The sequence below is a fragment of the Struthio camelus genome, chromosome 2 (genome assembly GCF_040807025.1).
Source record: "Struthio camelus isolate bStrCam1 chromosome 2, bStrCam1.hap1, whole genome shotgun sequence".
Taxonomy (NCBI): domain Eukaryota; kingdom Metazoa; phylum Chordata; class Aves; order Struthioniformes; family Struthionidae; genus Struthio; species Struthio camelus.
Window position 1 is genome coordinate 97,670,378 of NC_090943.1, and position 22,742 is coordinate 97,693,119.

The following is a 22,742-nucleotide window of genomic DNA, read 5'->3' on the forward strand; positions in this document are numbered from 1 at the left end:
TCAATATATAGCTCACCTGCACTAAGAATTTATCAATTCCTAAAATATTGAATTAATTGGATGTTTGAGGGTGTACTCCCTACTGCAATGACATGTCTTCTCTAAAGGAATCCATGAAAACATTATCTTCTACTTCTCCCCCAAAAGCAGCCCTAGTGTCATATTGGTAGGACATTAATATAGCTAGTTTAACTAGGTAAATCATCTCCATTGAGTAAACATGTCCTTGTTTACAAGATAGGGTCTAATTTATCACCACAACCTAAAGCACACCCTTCAGATGTCTTCCGTCTTAATTCCAAACTAATCCAAACCTATCCATCTTGTAGAAAGTAGTCTGTTGTCTTCAAACATCTGTCTTGTGCCATTTGTGTAGCCTATGGCTTAATGATGAGATACTTCTGCCTCCTTATTGTATACTAACTTCAAGCTTTTCTGATTATGTATTGTAGTAAATAATTCACATTTTCCTCTTTAAGACCACTGCCATCTGTGATTTTACCAGCTAACTTCAAAAAAAGAATCTGCACTTCCATTGCTTAAAGTAGGGGTAATTAACATACATTCCCTGGACCTTCTTTTTTTATGGAAAATTTTCCCCATTCCAGAGTCTATTATTTCGTAGTACTTATTATTATTTCGTAGTACATTAGATTTCCCAGTTCTGCTGCCAACTCTACATTGAGTGCTATGTTGTATGCACATCTAAAAGGTCAATGTTCAGTTAAAAAACAGAATCATGTGGGTTTTTTTTTAAATCCTTTCACTTCTTACCCTTAACTGCTGTCCCACCCCCAAGGTAACAGCCACCCACCTACTAGACAAAAAGCTCCTGTCAGTACAACGTGGCCTCAAGACAGTCATCAGCACTGACTACTTCAGGCTACTTCTTTCTCCAGCATGTTTTCTGAGCGCTGCTAACTCCTGCTGAAGGCACGTTAACCTCAGTCAGGCCTCTTCTCTGGTCTGAACTGCCTGTCCTCAGCTCTGGCAGGCCACAGTGCGGGGAGCGGGACCAGCCCTCTGCCCCTCAGCACCATAGGGCACACGGCCCGGCTGCCCACCCCGTAATTTTAAACGGGCAAGGAGGAGACCTCCTTCTTCTGCCCCCGGGCCTCTGCTCCGCAGCCAGCCGCCTACCAACGGCCGCTTTCTCCCGTTGGCCGCCCGCCCCGCGCCCCAGCACCGCCGTCGTTGCCCTGCGCCCCACAGGCGCCCGGCGAGCCGCAGGCAAACGAGCTCGCCACAGCAGGGCGGGACCGCCAAGGCCTTCGCGTACACATGCGAGCGAGGACAGGGACAGGGACAAGGACAAGACAGGGGCAGGGCGGCAGCCCCCCTACCGCCTGCGGACACAACCCCGGCGGGGCGGGGCGGGGCGGGGCGGGGCGGGGCGGGGCGGGGCGGGGCGGGAGGTGGCGGTTGCACCACAGGCCCCGCCCTCCCCGCCGCCGAGCCAATGGCCCCGTGGCGGGGCAGGCGCGCGGCGGGGCGCGCGCGCTCTCTCTGACGTCACCCCGGAGGCCCGCACAGGCAGCCGCAGGTCACGCACATCCGCGCGCGCGCGCGCGCACACCCCTCCCCGTTCCCTGCGCGCGCACCCTTCCCTCGCGCGCTGCCCCCCCCCCGCCCCCACGCCGCCGGGGGCTGCGGGCGCTGATTGGCCGCCGCCTTCCCGCTTCCTTCTCCCCTTTCGAGAACCCGCCATTTTGAAAACCTTGTTGATTCCGGGAGAGAGAGAGAGAGAGAAAGAGAGAGAGAGAAAGAGAGTGGCCGCGGGACGCGGAGCGCGCGCGCCCGCTCGGGGCTGTGTGCCGCGTGCGAGGGCGCGAGCCAGCGCCCGCCCCGCCCCTCCTTCTCCAACCCCCCCCCCCCAACGCCGCCGCCGCCGCTTCCCTCCTCCGGTAACTGTCGCCTCTGGCTGCCGTTACTGCCGCGGCCGCGCCCGAAGAAGGAGCCAGAAGCCGGGGCTTGAGCTGAGGTGGGTCCCGCCGCCGTGGCGATAACGGCGCCAGAGGGGGCGCTCCCGCCCCTCGCGGCGGGCCGCGGCCCGGGCGGGCGGCCCGGCAGGCGGGGAGGGGGGTGGACGAGAAACGGGACCGCCCCGGGCCGGGGGCGCTTGTCACCTACCCGGGCCGCCTGCTTCCCCAGTCCGCCTCGGGGTGGCGGGCTGGGTTTCACCCCCGAGGTGTTAGTTCTGAGGGCCCGGCCCGGCCCTGCTGCGCGGCCCGGAGGCGGGAGGGCAGCCGCCCCCGTTAGCCTTGAGCGTCAGCTCCTCCGGGTAATAGCTACGGAGATCGCTTTCCCCGGCCTTCGGCTCGCCGGTCGGGAAGGCGAGGGGTGGAGGCAAGTCCATGTCTGAACAGTCCCGGGGAGGGTGGGAGGTGTGGCTGTGCACAAGTCACTTTCTCCCCTTGCGGGATACCCTGTCCTTATTTCTCCTTCTCGTGTGGCTGAAAGTATCCCTGGTTTGACTCTCTTTAAGGGTGGATCCCTGTGCGTTTTTTCCCTGAGCAAACAGGCCTTCAGTGACCTGGATGCTGAAAAGGCAAAAGTCTCTTACTCTCCTGTTTTCCTTCCCCGCCCCCACTGAAAGAGGGGGGGAAGGCAGTTTGTAGTACTTTGCTTACTTTTTCACTCGTGTAAAAGGGTAAAATTCACAGAGCAGAATCGTGAAGAAGTTGAATTACTCTTCCTGTGTCAAACTGACATACCGGCACCCCCCCTCCCCGAAGGAGAGGGTTTTTTTCAAGTCGTTTAACAAAGGAGAGTAAACTTTCTTTTTGCCCTTACTATTGGTATTGTAGCTCATGTTTTCTGTCATTTGGTGTGTTGCTCTTCTCTGACACCTGCTAATCTTGCTCCTGTGCAGTTGATTTGATTATTGTTTATTGAGTCTGAACTCCTGAACATGTATTGGTTTTAATGCTGGAACAAGGTGGTTAATCATGTGATTTCACACACACATTCCCTTCCCCTGGCTTATACAACCCATGCTGTGTTTTGTTCCAGACATGTAAATAGTGAAAGATTTTAAAAGCTGGAGTCATCTTAATATAAATAGATAGGCTTATTTTCCTTTGTTAGATAGGCATTCCCTCTGTCATTAGGGAAAGTAGGGGAAATGGCCCTCACCTAAATGAGATGTTTAACCTAACCTTTAAGCCACTTCGAATATTAAAAGACTCCTCTTAAATTTGCTAAGTATGAAGTGTGGTTTTGTTTTGCGTTTTTTTTTTGTAGACTTGCAGATTAAAACTAAAAAGCGTTTTCAACCCCTAGGATGCCATGCAGCTATTTGTACTCAGAAAGCAGTGTTAACTTTTCCATGAGTTGCTCTTTTTTTTTTTTTTTTTTCAGTTCCTATTTCCTGTGTAAATGTATAGTCTGTTAAATTGATTAGGAAACTTGCATGTACAGTTAACTGTGATCAGAAATAACTTCGGTTTGTAATGTGCTGCACTAAGATTGTAATATTTTAATACGTTACAGTTCTTAATAGATACAATATCAGTTGCTTTTAGGGTTGGGTGTTCCTGAATACTTCACAAAGCAAGCTTTAAGACTATTGCGTGTGGAAAGAACTGATAACCTCTTAAATTGTTCTCAAGCAGATTAGTTGCAGAATGGATGACAAAACTGTTGAAGAAATTTTGTGTATGCAGGATACTCATCTGTGGCTTAAAGAATGTGAGCAATCACAACAGGAGTACTATGACATGACTTCTACCATACAAAGGGATTTTTTAAAAAGGAAAATTCCTGTGCTGCTTACATATTATATTGTATTGTTGATGGTTTTACTGACTGCTTTTTATAGAACCAGACACCATGTCGTCTGTTGCTTCATCAAAAGAAGATACAATGTCATCTGAAAAAGCAGATGAGAAAGAACCTGAAACTGAGAACAAAGCTGAGGAAAGTGATGAGGAGGAAGAGGAGGAAGAGGAGGAGGAAGAAGAAAAAGGTACCTCTGTTTCTTCAGAATGATTTATCATTTTAAAAAAATGCCAGGCTTATTGAGTGCAGTCTCTGTGATCACAAAAAATTGTACAATTGTTGTTTAGGAGAGTCCACAGGACAGCTGTCTCATGGATCATAAATCACTTCCTAGTAGACTCTTAACAGAACAGACTTAGCCCTAGAAACCATAATGCTGATGTTCCTCAGAAAAGACTGAAGGAATTGCCAGCATCCTGGGTTCCTGCACTGGAGTGTGTTGTTTTTTTTTTTTTTTTTTTGGATAAACTCGTAGATAATTGTAAGAGGCAGAGTCTTATATTGAATTAGCTGTAGAAACATGCATATCCAAAAAGAATCCTTTTTTTTTTTCTAGTAGCACATTGAAATGATCCATGTTTGCAGAAGAGAGAAATTTTAAAAAGCTGTGAAGTAGTTTAGGAAGCAATACAGATGTCTTTATTTGCTTAACTACTGTAAGTTATTTTACTGGGCTGCACTACTTAATTATAGAAAAAGTATTTCCAAGTAACTAATTTTATCTATAAAAATCATGGCATATCTCTGCATGAAACAATCAGAGTTGTTAATGCTGATATCATAGGAGGAGTAAGCAAGGAAGATTTTATGCTACAGCATGTAATTGAAGAGGGTAGTCGAGGAATGCAAGATATGATAAGAAACTCCTGTGCAAAAATGTTTCTTTCCATAGTGAAGTTTCTAGGCACCTATTTTGCAAATGAACGCCCATGTATAAATAGAGCTACAGCATGGCAGAGTGAAAACTGAGTCACTGGTGGCCTTGGTTTCTTAAAGGAACTGAGTTTTGTCTTCAAGAAAGCAGTAGAAAAAGACAGTGTAGTTTGGGAGACAATAGAGTAACTAGAATTAGGTTTTGACCAATGGGCTTATAATTGTAATTAAACTGTTTACTGTGTATGCACAAATATGTTTTGCTCCATTTTCAGCAGATATGTGTCCAGTTTTAGTTACATTCATACACATTGTGACTCTACTTTAAGCTGTTGAGGCCAGAATAGCCCAGTAGTTTAGCGCTAAAGATAGCGTGAAGTGTGATTTGGGGTCAAGTATTTCACTGTGAAATGTTTAGCTTTATGAAGCTTTGAAGTTTTCCTCTTGGCATGTGGTATCGTTGTGGTCCAGTGATGTGCAGTGTATAGAAAACAAAATCAAAAAGTGTGCAGTACTAAATGATAACAGAATCACTGGGAATAATATACTTGTGGTATTTGTGATGCCAGTCTTGTTGTGCCCTGTGAAGTGCTGCACTGCACAGCCCTGTGTGGTTTAGTACAGTCCTACTGTGTTGGGTTTCTAAAAATGTGTAGTGCTGCAATCTCCATAATGGGATAGAGTTCCCTTTGCAATCTCCATAATGGGATAGAGTTCCCTTTGGGAAGGGCCCAGGCTTCTCTTCAAGGTTAGGTTGGATACAGAGCTGTCGTCAGGATTTAAATTCCAGTACGCAGCTCCTTGAAGTCCCATTGACCTCTTAGCCGAAAGTTTAAAAGTATCATAGTACTTGGTTATATTGTTATCCCTTTTTTTGGCTTGCCTTTGCAAAGATTCTGAGTTATATTACCCATCGCTGTGATGCAATCGGTTCTTCTCATGAAAAATACGATGTTTACAGAAGCTGTCTTTTTGCAGAAAAGAGTCTCATTGTTGAAGGAAAAAGAGAGAAAAAGAAAGTAGACCGACTGACCATGCAGGTGTCCTCATTACAAAAGGAACCTTTTACAATTACACCAGGTAAGCTTGTCCTGTTGTATGGGAATTTTAAATGTTGTGAATGGTAATGAAACCTCTTAAGTGATCAAACTATTAATTTTTGTAGGTGAGACTGAACTTAATGGAGTAATAGGACATTTTAAAATATAAGGCTATTATAATTACACCAAAACCCTTTTAACCATAGAAATTACAGAATATTTAAACACTACTTTGAGTAGGAACTTCAGTGTATAGCCACTACTTAAAAAGGCAGAGGAAGCTAGAATAGAAAGAAATGCCAATAGGTAGCGTCAGGTAGGAAAAAAAGTCGTTATCAGATGCCTAATTGATAAGAAAAGTCCTGCTTAATGTTTGACATATTATAATGTCTGATGCTATGTTAAAACAATTTATTTGCTTTAAAAAAAAATATATGGATACTTGAAGTCATAAACACGTAGGTAAATATGATTGTGATGAATCACAGAACTGATTTTAACTCTTTCAGGAAAAGGACAAAAACTCTGTGAAATTGAAAGGATACAGTTCTTTCTGAGTAAAAAGAAGACAGATGAACTTAGGAACCTACACAAACTCCTCTACAACAGGCCAGGCACAGTAAGAACTTAAACTCAATCCTATATTTCTATTAGTTCTGTTAGTGAAAATGTTTCTAGTATAGTTTTTTTTTTTTTTTTACAACTGCACGTGTAGATCTACTTCTTAAAAGCATCATTTATTGCAGGCTATATAGGAAATGAATGAATATTACAGGAACAGGTAGTTAAGCCCATAATTTTTCTAACTCCTGCACACTAGTCCCTCTCTAAAAATGCTGTGGAAAGGTGGACTGAATTATACGCTTGTTTGAATATAGATTTTTTTTTTTCCCCCTCAAGATTGCTTTACTTTATGAGGACCAGTTGGAAATAATTTATGGGCCACATGCTAAAAATTGCTTATATGCAGATTGTAGTTAAAATAGTTGAAGTACAGTTATTTTTGTTCAACATAACTTCTTCTAAATTCTTCAATTTTCTTTGTTTGATAGCTGTATTAGCGGGTTTTACTAGATGGCTGTTTACCAAGTCATTTTCCTCTTCCCTTTGCACAGAGCAGTAGAAAGTAAAACTATATGCGAAACTTGAATAGTGATTTCCTCATATTTATCTAAAATCAGACTGAATTGAAATATTAGTTTAAAACTTGTATGATCTCTTTTATATCCAGGGATGAACCTTAAAGAAAATATGATAGTAAACTTTTCTTGGAACCTTCTATATTCCAGTGATCATGCCTTAGATTTCAAAATAAATATGACCCGCTTTCCTTGCTAATAAGGGTGAAGTAGATATAGAGAAACTAAGATAGATTAAAGTTTACCCTTTCAATAAACTTACCATACTTGCAGGATTTCTTCTTGAAGCTCTCTGTATATTTTTGAAGCTTAAAATCAGCTGGCACAGAAACCAGGGATTGAAGAGTACTAGTACAGATGCATGCTGGTTACAATGTCTCAAACCGCTATCAAAAATGCAATCATTGTTTAAATGGCAAAGCAAAGATTTGCTGTCTCAAGTAGTCAGAAAAAGGGAGAACTGCATATACCAATTAAAACTTATTTTTGTGAATTATGATGTCTAGTCAGTGTAGCAACAAACCAGACTAGAGAATTTCTGACTCAATGCGTACAGAGGTTTGCAAATTTCTGGGTATTCTACAGTGGAATTTTTTTGTTGAGACAGGTAGAATGACAGAACCATTTCACTTTCTAGTTAAACTAGCTTTATAGTGGAAAACATCAAACTGCCTCCATTTGCCCTTTAAGACCAGTAACACTTTTGGTTGAAATGCTTCATGGGGAATACTTTCAGTATCAATTTTAAAGGTAAGATACTGAATGTGTGATTTCTTTCAGTGGCTTCTTCCATGTTTATTGATGGGGTTTTTTTTCCTTTGGTGGTACCTTCTTCAGTTGGAGGTACTTGGATACTGTTGTCTCAGGGTCTGCCTCTCCCTCTTTCGACTGCAGACCTGAGACATGACTGATTTAAGAGACTATAATGTTTGACTAAGCAACACACTGCTAAGAAACTAATATCTCGATTATTAATGTTATTATTGATTACTAAATCAATTACTAACAATAACCAAATCAACTAATAGACACGCTATTACCAATTTACAGTTATATCATTTTGCACATAATTATGAAACTACTATTTATCACTTTTAAATCTTATTAATTACACGTAATTGCTATCAACATGCAACTTGTCACCCTTCCCTCCTGCATCAGATAGTATTTGGGTGCAATTCCATGTCTCTGTTTTATTCTCCTACGCTTAGTTGTCTGGAAGTAAACTTGTTGGAGAGTCTAGCCAGTTGTTCAGGGGGATCACTTCTGTATCCTAGTGGATTTGAATCCTCAGGTCAGCTTTGCTACCTTCCACAGGCGTCCATGCTCCTACTGTTCAAAATTTGGTGTTTCTGATAGCATTACCTGGACAATCTCTGCCTTATATGGCATTACTGATGTGGTTTCCTGGGTACAGGTGGCCTTGCAAGGTTCTGTTTCCTTGAAGGTCCACCAAACTCCCCTTCAGTTATCTGGTTTGTGCTGGTTACATATTGCTTACCTTACTTAAGACAGATCAGTCTATGTTAGCATTGATTCCTGTACCTAGTGCCAGTGAACTACAAGTACTTTCCTGTCCTATATACAGACAGTTCATGTATCAGAGCAACGTTTTTCATGCTTTTTTTGGGGCTTTCACGTCATCCTGCTGTCTTAAGTGCTTGAATACAAATCATTGCCCTTGATATGTTCTTTGGACAATCTCCTTGTTTCCTCCAGAGGCCTGGTATACCTGCAGGACCTCTTGCTCAGATACCAAGTAGCATCATCTCTTGAAGTGACTGAGATAGAATTCTCTCACTTAAAGGTATTTTTTCCAGCTATGCAGCTTCTTCAGTTTTTGTATCATGGAAAGTTTCTCGTTTTAATATCGTGTTCTGTTTCTAAATTCATTTTACAGTAGCACCTGTGTTCTGACCTCAAATATGATACGCCCTGTCATTGGTAGACCAGAGTCAGTATTTCACAGACCTCCTTTTAACCTTGGAGTTATTTATCTCTGCTTTTAGTAATATTCATAAGAATGTTCCTAGTCCTTAAAAAAAAAAAAAACCCTCTAATAATTGGACATGTTGAGTGTTGAATGTATTTTCATTATTTTTTTTGAAAACCATACTTCTGATCCAAAAAAAAAAGAATGTGTATTTATTTACTCAAAATATGTTCTGTTTGGAAATATATTAAGATGGTTTGATCTTATGTTATATTTAATCAGAACTGTGGATATTTCAGAATGCTTGTAATGCAGTGAAGGTCTATTGTTGTCTTGTATGCACGTTCTGTGTGTGCTTTGGAACATTATTAACACTTTTAGTAAAATGTATCAATACCATCTGTAAATTTTCTTTAGGTGCTGAACAAAAACAGTTCTCTTGGGAAAAGGAGCGTAGCTTTGGTAAATTTATAAAGTAACATCAGAAACAAAATTTGTGAAACTATTGGAAGTGATTTTAATATTACAAGGAATTGTTTGAAAAAAATATCCGAGGAATAAATGATTTTGTGTTTTTAACTTTTTAGTAAGAGGAGGTAGAAAGAAAACAAAGAATTCTAATTATTTAGGATCTTGATTGAAGCATTTTTCCCATTAGTAAGGGCTGTTGCAATGGAAGTCCTGTTCTGATTGCAGGTATAATGTTAGAACTCATAAATTAGGTGGTGTGTAAATGTGAAAATTGGTCACACTAAAGACAAGTTTCAAAAGTACAACCATGATCCTATGTAAGACTTCAAAAAGCAGATAAAGGAAATGTACTCTAACAGATTATTTAGTAAAAATAAAGTATGCTATTCTACAGCAAGTTATATTATGTAAAGTATGCAGCAGGATTCATGTGATCACAGTAGTTCAAATCTATAAATAATTATGTGATTATGTTCTAAACAAGCTCTAAATGGCAGGTGAAACAAGCTATAAACGGCAGGAGAGTTTACCTGGTAAGTTATTTTAATTCCTTAAAATAATCAAGATCACAAGAACTTAATTGTTACAGTCTAGCTGTCCTGAGACAGAGGCATAACCCATGTAAGGGTTTTTTTTTTCCTTTTTTCTTTTTTTTTTTTTTTTTAAATGATACAACTTCTGGTCAACGGAAAGCTAGATGTTAGATTGGATTTTCTTGTATGAGCAAATAAGGTGAACGAACATAATTGTTTGAATTGGATGAAATCTTTTAAACTAATTCAATGACATCTTTTCAGCTACTTGCAATGGAAAGTAATTTGTGTGCTCTGTTCCAGGTTGCTTCGCTAAAGAAGAACGTGGGTCAGTTCAGCGGGTTCCCATTTGAAAAAGGAAGTGACCAATATAAAAAAAAGGAAGAAATGTTAAAAAAGTAATGGCCTCTATTACTACTTAATAATTTTTGACTCATACTGTATGCTTTCGAAAGTTTTCTTCAGACAAATCTAAACTTTTGGCTAAGTGGCTGTTTCCTAGAGCTCTATGATCTGTTCCTGACCTCAGTTTAACCACATAAACTAATTTTTAAAATGATTTGAAATGTATTAAAAATAGTTACATTCTGAACATTTTCTTCAAAAGTCCTACAGATTTTAGGTATTGTTGGCCTCCAGTGCCCTCCTGTCTGGTCTCAGTTATTGCATGAGGACTAGCAGATTCTTCTGCCAAGTGAGACACAACCTTATTCCCTCAGGGGAAGCATAGTGTTGTGAATGCGTCAGTCAGTTCTTAGTGCAGCATCTTCACCCTTCTGTGCCTCAAAAACTCCCTCTTTCAGAATCAAAACCAATTTTGTTTATTGTATTTTAAATATATAGTCTTATTTCTGAAATTGCTTTCAGGTAAATATACTGAATATAGGAACTATTGTAACATATTTTCTTTATTGTTTCACCAAATAGGCTGCTTCACTGTAAAAAGAAATTGCTGCAACTTGGTTGTGAGTGGACTGAAGGGTTAAAAACATAAGCCAGTGTAGTTAGTTGTCACAAATGAAAAAGTTAATAGACTTTACCTGATTGACAGTGGGAAGGCTTTCAGAATCTGGAATTTGTAAATCTTGCTTCCTTGAATGTGCAGGTTTCTAGTATTAGTACTTACCAAATATCCATGAGCCTCCAAGACAAACTCTGTGATAGGATGGCAGTTTTGAATGTTTCCCATTGGTTTTTGGTTGTATAATCTTTTGTCTTTTCTAAAACAGGTCATGCAGTATCACAGAATAAAGTATTTTTGCATGTTTTGTCATACAACCTGTATGAAAGAACAGCTAGTTAGGTTTGTTACCCTTTTATCTTCAGCAAAACTTCTGTATTCTCAAAACTGGTTGCAGTGTTTTTGATCAAGTTACTGAGTCCTGTCTGCTTGTGTTATTGTAAGCTTTGCTGCTGTTTATAGCTATATATGAAACACTACTGATTGGATGATTAATGTTTTCTGACTGGTTGAAAGCTGCTCACTGTACAACTGTATGTCACCCTGTTTTCACAGAATTGAACAAGATGAACTACGGAAAAAATTTCATTTGCAGAATCTTACTGTTCAGTCTACAAATTTTTAAAAAGTGAATGTTGAGGTTGCTGTATGGATTAAAGGAGTTATTGTTTTATAAGTCAAACCTACTTGGTATGGTAGTTACTTATGCCAAAAACTGTGTGAGCACTTGTTTATTCCTCACTTTAACTGCATTTTAATACTTAGCTGTATGTTATGTTTGCTGTTATCCAGAGACGTGTCTTCAAAGCATTAAAAATATGAAAGGGTTTGAGAGGATTCTTAGCCAATATTATTTCTAACCTGAATTAAAATACAAGGACAAGTGCAATCATGGACAAATGCCATCTGTAACGCAAGTCATGAGGAATTCTAGTAAAAGCAGAGATAGGCCCATAGAACTCTAAATTCAATATATAACTTCTTACAAGTCTAAAACACAAATTTTGATGCTATGCAATCTTTAAATCTGTTAACATTTTAAGTGGTATTAAGTCTATAGTCTGTTATGCTTAAAATGTGAGAGTGGCTTTGTGGATTCTATAGGAATACCTTACGAGCATTCACTGTATCTGCAGAAGCTAAGCAAGAATGTTCTTAGCATTGATATGTTATGCGTCTTTTTTTTTTTTCTTTATCACCTTGTCTAGAAAAAGTGAAGGATTTGACTCTGTTGCGAAGATGATAGGTGAACTATATTTTGAAGGGGAGAGAGGCACCAAACCACTTAAAATCTCCTGTTCCATGCCCTAAAACATGAGAAGTTGTTCTGTCTCATTAGAAGATCTATTACTTTAAAGGGATAGTGAAATTAAATCCTGCTTTAGAAAAGTTGTAGACCACCACAAAATAGTTGCACTGATTTTCAAATAGACAATCAAAAATAGGTTCCCTTCAGCTTTGAGTGCCAGAGATAGCAATGAAACTAATCAAACCTAGTTAGAAAATGGAATCTACCTTTCAGGCAGCATTGTATAAAATAAATGAAAAAGAAGGTGTAGACATTTAAAATGAGAAAAAGGTAGACTAAGTAGCTTTTTGAAAAGCTCACTAACTTACATTCCGATATCATAATTTTATAGCACTTGCTTCTTTATTTCCGCTTTATTCAATATGGGTGATAAAGTGGGATAACTGATTCAAGATTTGGTTGGAATAGAGGGGCTGGATGTTTGAGGTTCTCTCTTAACCCTCTATCTTGAGCTGACTTGCATAAAGGGGGAAAGAGCCAGAGAAAATAAAGGGAGACCTTCCCCTTCCCCTTTCCCTCCCTTCCCCCTCGAGTTCAAGTCTTGTATTCCCTGGATTTATTTTCCAAGATTGATCCTTTCCAATGTGATAACTGAAGAGAGTGCCTCTAGGGAAAATTTTTATAATAAGGCCTTTTTTTAGTATCGTACCTTAGACGATGTGGATTTTGACTTTTTCTTTTCTTTTTCTTTTCTTCATTTCAGTTTATGTCATGTTCTTCTTCTGTGCTTAAGTATACATATGACTGGGAACGTAGTTAAGTGTATATGTGCGCATTTATTGTCAGGATTCAAACACAAATCAGGCATCAGCAGCTTCCAGTGTTCAAATGTCTGGCAGATTTGTTCATGACGTGATACTGAAACTTTTTCTTCCTTTTTTCTCCAGGTTTAGAAATGCAATGTTGAAAAGTATCTGTGAAGTTCTTGATTTGGAGAGGTCAGGAGTTAACAGTGAGCTGGTAACCAGAATCTTAAACTTTTTAATGCACCCAAAGTCTTCAGGCAAGGTGAGATGCAAGCTACATTCATTTTTATATCTCTGTTCTGGTGGAAATGCAGCTGTCTATATTCCTTCTTACTCTTTTGTTTGTTACCAGTGATGATACAATTACTCTTATAACCTACCAAATTAGCAGTGGCCTCTTCAAAAAGAGCAGCTCTTGAAAGAGAGCAGCAGGCATTGTTGGTGGAATCTGCTGTAGCTTGCTATATCTCTTAAGGGTGAGGACTTTGATAGAAACTGTATGTTTACATGTAAGAGCACCCATGGTACGCTGTTGGTACACAAAAACATATGTAGTCAATTCATGAAGCTGATTGGAGGTGTAAGTATCTTCTACTTTGTGGGTGAATAGAGGAGGCTAGGCATAATATGTGGACAGGAAAGAAGTAAGGTGTCAGAGCAAGGGAATAAAACACGAAAGTACAGAAAAAAGCTTTCAAATATATACGGGCATGCTATAAGTTAACAAGCGTATGTGATTGCATGTGGTCATTACAGAATGAAATTTGTTACAAGGCTGCAAAAATTTGCTTTATCTTTAGTGTATGCTAGTGCACTAGGTCCAGATGCAAAGATTACATAACTATATTAATAATCTCCTGGGACTGTCAACTTTTCAATATAAAAGCAATACTTAAATAGTCAGACTGCTGTTCAGCAGATGAAATGTATTTCCAGGAAATTTTGGTAAGTAATATGAACGAAAGGTCTGCATGCTGCCTTTAGGACACTGGTAATGAGCAATAACAGAATGCAATTTTGCATAATAAATAGCAGAATTTCTGCCTGTAAAACTTCTGAAGACTTGTCAGCTAATTTGTTGCCAGGATGGAAAGCTTGCTTTCATGGGTTGAGAAGATGGAGGTAGATAGGTAGTTCTTTCTGGCTGGTTCTTTCTTACCTCCCTACCCTAACCCCCAGCCTTGGAAGATTTGTTGGGTTATGGAAGCTAGAGAGGTGCTTAGCTTAGAATTGAATTTAGATTTCAGTTTAGTCTCTTCCTTGTCTGTGCTATAAATTTCTGCTTACCACAATATGTTGTGGCCTAACAGTAGTAGATACAATTATTCTGATACTTGGAGGCATTCATCTTTTTTATTATTATTTCACAAGATTTGTTTTATGTTTTCTAAATTCACTGTTGTATTCTTATTTGAAAACATACATCCCTGTCTCTCAGCCATTGCCGAAGTCCAAAAAAACACCAAGCAAAGGTGGCAAAAAAGAGCGTAGTAGCACCGGAGCAACAAGAAAAGCAAAACGCACCAAATGTCCTGAGATCTTGTCAGATGAATCTAGCAGTGAGGAAGATGAAAAGAAGGAAAAGGATGACTCTTCAGAAGAAAAGGAAAGTGAAGAGGAGGTAAGCATTTTTTGTTTGTTTTCATCATACGGCTAAAAACGTTTGTCTGTAGTTTGTAACTATGTGATAATTATTGATTGGTAGTTCTTGGAACGCACAAAGTTGGGAGATAAATGATATTTAACTGAATGGATGATTTGAAAGAAAAATGTTGAAAAGAGAGGGCATCTTCAACTTCTGAGAGATTATCTTAGGCTCTTAGTATATTGAAATTAGAGAATCAATAAGGTAAGAGGCAAAGGTTCTGATTTTCAATTTGTATATGAACCTTATAAAACCACTTAATGTATGTCACTGACAGCCAAGATTTCAAAAGTAACCCATTGTATTTCTTGCATAGTAAGAGAGAGATGAAATGACCTTTGTTTTTTAAATCCAAAATACCTTTCCTTGTGCATTCCTCTACAATACTGTACTTATTCATAGAAGGTACACAAAACATGGAGTGCCAGTACAACTGTACAGGCAACACTGGTATGTCTGTATATCTTGAGTCCTGAAAAAAAGAAATGAGAAAGAGCTACAGGCTGCATCTTACCCCATATTTTGATTTAGATAGGGCTGCCTTAATTGAAGCCCTGTGACAAAAAGCAATTAGTGAACTGGTATCAAAGGAAGTGCTTTATGTAAGCTACAGAAATTTTGACTGTAAACTGACCATTATTTACTTGGGTTATATTCCATCTGTTGCAGTGGAAGTGTGACAGGCTAGTAAGTAAATAGTCTGAGCTAGTAGTAACAAATTTCTGTGGGAAAGCAAATTTATGTAAACTTCACTGTTTATGGAAACACTGTCATTTTTGACAGGTGTTGATTTTAATGTAAAAGGTGAATGCAAGGAAATTCCCCAAGCCTCCACGAAACAAACTTAATTCTCAGTTTGCTTCCCACATTCTCTCCCCCCCCTCCCCCAATGGCAAATTGAAAGAGGGCTGAAATACTAAATTTTGTTTATCCCTTCACTGGTACAATGTTTCTTCTGTAAGGAGAGATTGGCTTTCAGAGGCAGGAGTCATCTTTAGAAAAGTTTTTCAAGAATTCAAGCTGTCTGTTTAAAAAAAAAAAAAAAAAAAAAAAAAAGGGGGGGGGGGGAGAATCCCCATTTACCGAACTGTTCTGTGTGTGTGTGAGATGTGGCTTTTTTTTTCCTTCTTGCAAAAAGTAGGAGTTATATCGGTCTGTCAGGCAATAGCTGAATACACTGAAATTCTTGGAAATTGAAACTGGCTTACATAGAGTAAAGGTTTTATTATTAATAAAACATTAATATGTCAAATTAGTTCAAATACAGGAAATGGTGAGTGGGAAAGTTTTTACCTTTGTACAGCTCTGAAATGGCAGCATTAAAAAAAAAAAATCAGGTTTCTAATACCCTTAGCATAATGCGGGTGGAAGGAAGTGCATCTGCCTTGTTGTCCCAGGCCCATTGGAACCTTGGGTATGGAGTGGCTGGAATAGATTGTCCTCAGAGTTATATGCCTCTCTTGATTGAAGTTCTTGTTTTTTTTTTTAAAAAAGAATTTTTAAAAACTTGATTGTTTGCTTATCTGGAAGCAAAAAATATCTAATTTAGTTTTATGTACTGAGAGAACATAATTTTGTAAAAGCTCAAAGGGAAATGCCAGGTTAAATTTCTAACTTTATAGCTAAATATGTCTATTTAAAAATGGGATGATCCTTGGATATGTTCTCTGATTTTCAACAGTGAGGATCTCAATCCTTCAATTAGCTGCACTTGCTCTGCAGTGCTATTTAGGCAAATGTACTCTAGTTTATTAAGTTCTAATTTCATGTGTCGCAGCAGGTGCAGCTGAGAGAAGCAGTTAAGGCTAACATGAGCTAATCTTAATATGTTTAGATGTCTTATTGTTTGCTTAGTTGACCACGCTGCTATTTCAAATACAAATTAGATTATTGATTTAGTAACTACTGATAGTTAATTTGTTTCCTTTCATATTGTTTGTTCTTCCAAGTATGATTTACTCCTGGTCAATATAAAAGTTTTGTGTCTGTTTCTCTGAGGGAAGTTTTCAGACTCTGTGTGTTAACTGTAAATTTAATTTGCAAAAAAAATGCATTATGGTGATACGTATATGCCATATGTATTAATGTTCCCAGTTCCTTCCGTTGATGTTAACTTAACGCAATGACCTTTGGGTTTATTAGCCACAATAATTGGCTAAATTATGGTTTGGTCTATGTAGTTATTCTCAGTTAGTGCGAGAAGAATTAGCTGTATGTGGTCTTTGAGAGCTACAGCATCTAGAAATTAAGATAAGTAACCGACCCCAACATGTTGTGTTCTTTTTTTTTTTTTTTTTTTTCCCCCAAGAGGAACTTCTTTGGAGTAATCTTAAGAGGTTCAGAACTAATTATGAATGGGAAGTTGTAGCACAGTCTAGAACTTCTTGATGATATTAGCAATTAGCTGTTGGAGCTTAAGAGTCTCTATAGCAGGACAATACAAAATTTAAAATAATATAGAAATAATCTTGGCAGTCATATTCTACGTATGGTGTAAAACTTGAAATTGTCAGTAAAACATTGTAGTTAAATTTGTTGATTCAGTTTGTGTTGACAGTAAAGATGGTTTTCATTCTTGAAAAGAGGTGTATGGATTGTTCAAGTTGAAAACAGCATTTTAATATTCCATTTTTCTTTACAGCCCCCTAGGAAAGCATCTAAAAGAGAAAAATCTAAAAAGATGCCTTCTAAAACCAAGAAAGCTGCGAAGGGTGCTAATGTTAAGAAGGCAGATAGCAGCACTACTAAAAAGAGTCAGAACAGTTCTAGAAAAGGTAAATGCTTTAAATTTTTTTACCATGCACTGTCTTGTAGCTTAACCTGGATGCTTATTAGAAAGCAAGCTTTTGCACTTAACTGTGAAGTAAAACACAATCTGCTGAATTGCTGGCTTGCTACTCGTGGTTTCTTTCCTTGCAACAGTGATAAACAACATAAAGAATACACAAAACCAAAAAGAAACAGTGTGTGTGTGTGTGTACACTTTTTTTTTGGTATACATATATATGTGTACACAAACACACAATATCAGCTTGGTACTTCCTTCTGCTGGAAGAATGTTAGTAAATGTATGGTGGTACCTCAGTAGTGACTTTATTTTTATGAATCTTAATCCAACGTGTGTGTGTATGTACAGGAGCTTGATGTGTTTTTGTTAGCATAGAAATGGGTTTTACATGAGGAAACAAAAGAGCAACAGGATGCATATGTGAGGATGCAGAAGGCAGGACATTCAGTCCCTTAATACCTCTGTGGAACATGGCAGTGCAGGCAGGGACAGACTGATTCCAAAGCAGCTTTGCTCCCCCTGGGTGGAGGGGGATTCTCATGGACAGTAAGTTGAACCCAAGTCAGCAAGCAGTGTACCTTTGTGGCAAGGAATGCCAACAGCACTCTGGGCTGTTTTAGCAAGTGTGTAGCCAGCAGGCTGAGGCAAGTGATTGTTTGCACCCTCTATCAGCACTGGTGAGACTGCAGGGCCAGTGCTGTCTCCAGCTTTGTGCTCCCCAGTGCAAGACAGACACTGACACACTGGAGCAAGTCCAGTTGAGGGGCCACCAGGATGGTCAGGGGCTGAGGCTGAGAGAGCTGGGTTTGTTCAGCCTTAGGAAGAGATGGCAACAGAAGCTCTTACTGCTGTCTGCAGCAACCTAGTGAGAGAGCATGGGGCAGAGAGAGCCAGGCTTGTCTTGGAGGTGCACAGGGATAGATAGGATGGGAGGCAACACAGACAAGTCGCAGCAAGGAAAATTCCAACTCAGTATTAGACAAAAAAAAGTTCCGCCATGAGGGCAATCGCACTGGAAGAGGGGCCCAGGGTGGTTGTGGCATCCTCGCCTTGGGGATGTTCAGAACTTAGAGCTGCCTGCTCTCCATTGGCCCACCTCTGAGTAGAGGCTTGGACCACCTGATCTACAGAGGTCCTTTCCAACCTAAATGCTGTGACAGTGTGAGATAACAGGAATGTTGCTGTCACAACTGTGGTAGGAGTTATTTATGCAACATTATCCTCACTGCAGTCGTAGTTGATTTAATGTCAACACCAGCATATATGTACCATAGCAGAGACATCAATGCAAGGTATTAACAAAAGGAACAGTTAAACTCTTGAGTCATAGGATTATGCCAAACTTCTCTCCTAGTCTTATTCTAAGCAGAATAAACTAGTCTTGTGCTGAACTCGGTGTATCTTCAGTTCGGCTGCTGGCAGTACTAATGTGGCTGACTCTGTACGTGTGCGCCTTATTCTGTCATCGCAGCATAGATGTTTCTTTTTCAGTGCTACTGCATTTCTGTAATGCATATGTGTTTGTGGTACAAAAATCAAAATGTTAAGTTGATCTTTCTGTAGGCTCATTATCTAAATTACTGTGTTTCTGCTATGAGTCTCTTTTTTGTTCGGAGGGAAGGAACTGAGTGGATGTTTGAGTCATTCTGTAGTGAGGTTTTTTTTTTTTTCCTGCTGAAAAAGAATGTAGGAGTGAGTGTCTCCTCACTGCTGTGCCTTTCCACGTTACTTCTTCTATGATACTCTTCATTTGTTGTCACGGTGTCTCTGATGGCATGTTCTGTGATATGGCATTACGAAATTACAAGACCTTAATGCGAAGCACTGCTAGGGGGGAAAAAAAAAATACAGCCAAACTCCTTTATAAAAGCACAAACATGCGTCTTTTTAGGGCCATAATGCTTCAATTTAGAGTTGCTGTAATAAGCCTTTCTTTAGTCTGATGAATTGAATCTGTCCCATACTTTCTAGAGTACATGTTGATTTGTAACCTGATAGATTGTCAGCAACTATATCGCTTTGTAAATAAATGCTATACTGAGAGCATTAGATTTGTTTATAAATCGATGGTCTGGCAAAATACCCATTTTAAGGGATACTGAATCAGATATTTGGGGAAAATTCTGGTGGCTTCTGTTCTGGAGGAAGAAAGGCAAATTTTATTTATTACAATTCAAATTATTCATCATATTTAGAGAGCGAGTCTGAGGATAGTTCAGATGATGAACCTTTAATTAAAAAGTTGAAGAAACCACCTACAGATGAAGAGCTTAAGGAAACTGTCAAGAAGTTGTTGGCCAATGCAAACTTGGAGGAGGTCACAATGAAACAAATCTGCAAGGAGGTAAGCAAATGTAACTTTGTAGTATCTCTTTTTAGGCAGTTGGTTGCTTATGAACTGACTCTTGTCACCTTGTTTCATAAATTAAAGCTTGCATTCTGCACAATGTTTCAGAAACCAAAGCAGTTTTGCGTTGATTTATTTGCTTGCCAACAGTGGTAAGAAGGAGAGCTCTAATCTTAATGTATAGAACACTGAATCTGCTCAGCATTGGAAGGGGAATCAGAAAAATGAGTTAAATGGAAAGTGGCAGTATTACCTCCAAAACAACAGCCATGTATTAAAGTGGAAAATATGAGAGACATTGAGCCAGTGCAGCAGCTTGCTACTACCAAAAGGGGAGGTGTGTGTCCTGCTCTCTGAGGCACATTTCTCCTGCTGGCCTTGCTGTCGGTCTTCATATAGCCTCTTCACAAATCCTTTCAACTCTCATCTACTAGCAAAAAATGAATAGTTCTCAGTTAAGTTAGTGAGTTGAATCAGTTCAGCAAAGAATCCATTGAGTGCCAGGACAAGCCCAGGAAGGGATCAGAACCGTGTGGCCAGATCAAAACACAATGATACTGTTACCTTGACCTTTTTTACAGTCAGTTAACTCATATGTTTATTTTCCTGGTATTTCCAATAAGTTGTCTTGCAAAAATAACAGTGAAAGTTATTCTTATGAGAAAACTATGTTTATAATCTGTATAAATTCTACCTGTCATGTCCACAGTCCTTTTAGGAATCCTGAAATTTGGTATACTGAAATAAAATTTTTTACATTGGTTGTCAGTGTTAGCATCTGGTTTCTTTTTCCCCAGTTATCCAAGTAGTAGTTGTATAATAGTACTCAAATAAGTTGACTTTTACATTACTGACCTGGAGAATTACAATTTTACTTATTACCAAAAAATAAATAGGCTCTGGGGCTTGATATTTGTTTAGCTTCCCACATGAATGCAGAGGGTGCCTGACTCCTTAGAAAGCATGTAAAGCAAACATTGGAAAACTCTTATTTGGCTGACATGGCAAACTAGGCATTCCTTTTTTTGGATGTGAAAACCAGATAGCACCAGTTTAGTATGTGAACAAACAAAAAAATCTGTGTGTTTTAATACTTATGTGGTCAAAATAAGTGGAGGGAAATGTTTGTCGCTTTCCATAATTAACAGCTGTATGCAACTGGTAATACTAGAAGCACCACCACACTTTCTGCCCTAATTTCATTTAAGCTCCTTCTATTCACGCAGTGTATTGAATCAAAGTAACTTGAGGTTATATCTTTTATTCTTGGCTTTTAGGTGTATGAAAGCTATCCTAGTTATGATTTATCTGACAGGAAAGACTTCATTAAAAAAACAGTCAAAGAGGTAAAGACTTTATCATTTATAATTTCTGTATTTTTTCTCAGCCTATTGAAAATTGGCATACTGTTACATTAGTTTTAAAAGCCTGCTTTGTAGTCATGGTTGTATCCTAAACTTTAGTCTTCTGATAAAGTTCAATTCTACCTCTGTTTTTTTGTGTTCCCCTTCCTAAAACAACTGGTCCAGACCTCTTTTTTTTTCCAAGAGTGCTATTTCTGAGCTTCTTTAGTAAGAAGAACTAGAAAGCTATCATAATTTTGATGAATTTAACATTTTTATTTCTGAAAGCTATGCTTTTTTTAACGACAGCCTTGGCTGCAAGTTGCCCTGAAATCCATGCACTGACCGCATACGTACGTAGGTAACAATGCAGGAGTTTATGTAAGCTCGGCAGAGCTGCAACCTCTAGCAGTGGGAGAACGCCTAAGAGGCTAGAGATAGGAGCACATACAGAGAAAAGCCTCTATCATCTCGCTCCTGATACCACAGTTATGATGCTGCCTGTGAGTTTGCTGCACTGAAGATTAAGCCTTACCCGATGTACTCATGACAAAGGGTGTATTGTCCAGTCTGTGGTTGGTAACTTAGAAGCAAAAACTCAAGTACGACTATTTGTTTGCCCCAAGACTAGAAATTGAACTGAAGAACTGAAGTTGATTTAGTAAAGTTAAAGTAACTTTTCTTTCTTACTTGTAGTTTCATTTGCAGGCATTGAAATGATGCATGGTTATCTGGAAACAGTTATATGTCTGTTTGTGCTGTACATACACGTGTCATTATCAGCAAAGGAATAAGAGTACAGTCTGTCTGCTACAGGGATGTTTTTGTTGTTTTGTGATAGCAAAAAGTAGTATGCGTGTTCTTGATAGTCTGACGCTAAAAGAGAGGCAATAAGTAATTGAACTGACAGAAAGGAGAAAACTAATACAATTCTCATTTCAGTTGATTTCATGACCTGATTTGACTGTGGGAAATGAAGATTCCTGATTTTATGTTCCCATGGATTTGAAGATTTGATAGGCACCAGCAAAAGGAATGTTTCTTACCCTTGTGGTATTTAGTCAGAACTGGTTCTGCTGATAAAACTTCAAGAGTGTTGATGTAAATTGCTTTGTGTATCTTTTAAAAAATAATAATAAAAACTGCATTTGATGCAGTTTTTAGTTAAACCTACTTAAGTTTTGTGCATGGCAATAAATGTTCCCTTTTTTATAGTTTTTGTACATTTTGAATTGCTTTGTATAACTAGATTCACTAGACACATCATAGCTTTTTAGTGTGTATTACTAGCTTGCAGAAGGAGATTTTAAAATCAAGTAGGATGAAAACTGCTTATCTGCACATATACATGCAGAGACTGGAATATTGCCGTATTGGTTATGAAAACTATTTTGAATACATATTCATTCTAGAAATAACGGGAGTTAGTCACACGTTAATGTCTTTTATATTCGGATACATTCTACAGATGCAGAATTATTCTAAATCTAGATTACTGTCTTGCATGTGTAGGCCCTGTGAGAACTGTCAAAGCATGGTAGCTAATTGGCATATAGATGTTATTTTTGTACTTTTAAAAGGCTTTCTGTTGTGTATATAAAGTTCTTTCAGATTTCTTTTGTGCAAATCAGTTTTTTAATCTTGTTATCTTAGAGGATTTATGACATGAAATGTCAGTGTTCAGCAGTGAGGCTGTGAAAAGTGGAATACAGAAGTTTCATGAAGACTATACAAGAGTTGAGGTTTTACTACTTGTTTGTCCCATCTTACCTTGTACAGAAACTAAACTGTAGTTTTATACTTAAACTTTTCAGTGTTAAACTTTGTACAAAAG

The 22,742-nt window shown here is 38.8% G+C and overlaps 1 protein-coding gene across 3 annotated transcripts; it reads left to right on the forward strand.

Moving 5' to 3' along the window:
• Positions 1 to 1,450: 1,450 nt before the first annotated feature.
• DEK (DEK proto-oncogene) lies at positions 1,451 to 22,122 on the forward strand. 3 transcript variants are annotated; one of them, XM_068931707.1, is made up of 13 exons: positions 1,673 to 1,981; positions 3,821 to 3,967; positions 5,632 to 5,733; positions 6,203 to 6,312; positions 8,552 to 8,639; positions 9,734 to 9,769; positions 10,073 to 10,167; positions 12,927 to 13,047; positions 14,224 to 14,406; positions 17,072 to 17,204; positions 19,414 to 19,562; positions 20,843 to 20,911; positions 21,851 to 22,122. In XM_068931707.1, the coding sequence occupies exons 4-13, from the start codon at positions 6,266 to 6,268 to the stop codon at positions 21,860 to 21,862; spliced, it is 933 nt and encodes a 310-aa protein (XP_068787808.1). In that variant the 5' UTR covers positions 1,673 to 1,981; positions 3,821 to 3,967; positions 5,632 to 5,733; positions 6,203 to 6,265; the 3' UTR covers positions 21,863 to 22,122. The 3 variants fall into 3 exon arrangements, with proteins under 3 accessions (XP_068787807.1, XP_068787808.1, XP_068787809.1); XM_068931708.1 differs by lacking the exon at positions 9,734 to 9,769; XM_068931706.1 differs by lacking the exons at positions 8,552 to 8,639; positions 9,734 to 9,769 and having other exon boundaries at positions 1,451 to 1,981.
• The last annotated feature ends 620 nt before the right edge of the window (positions 22,123 to 22,742 follow it).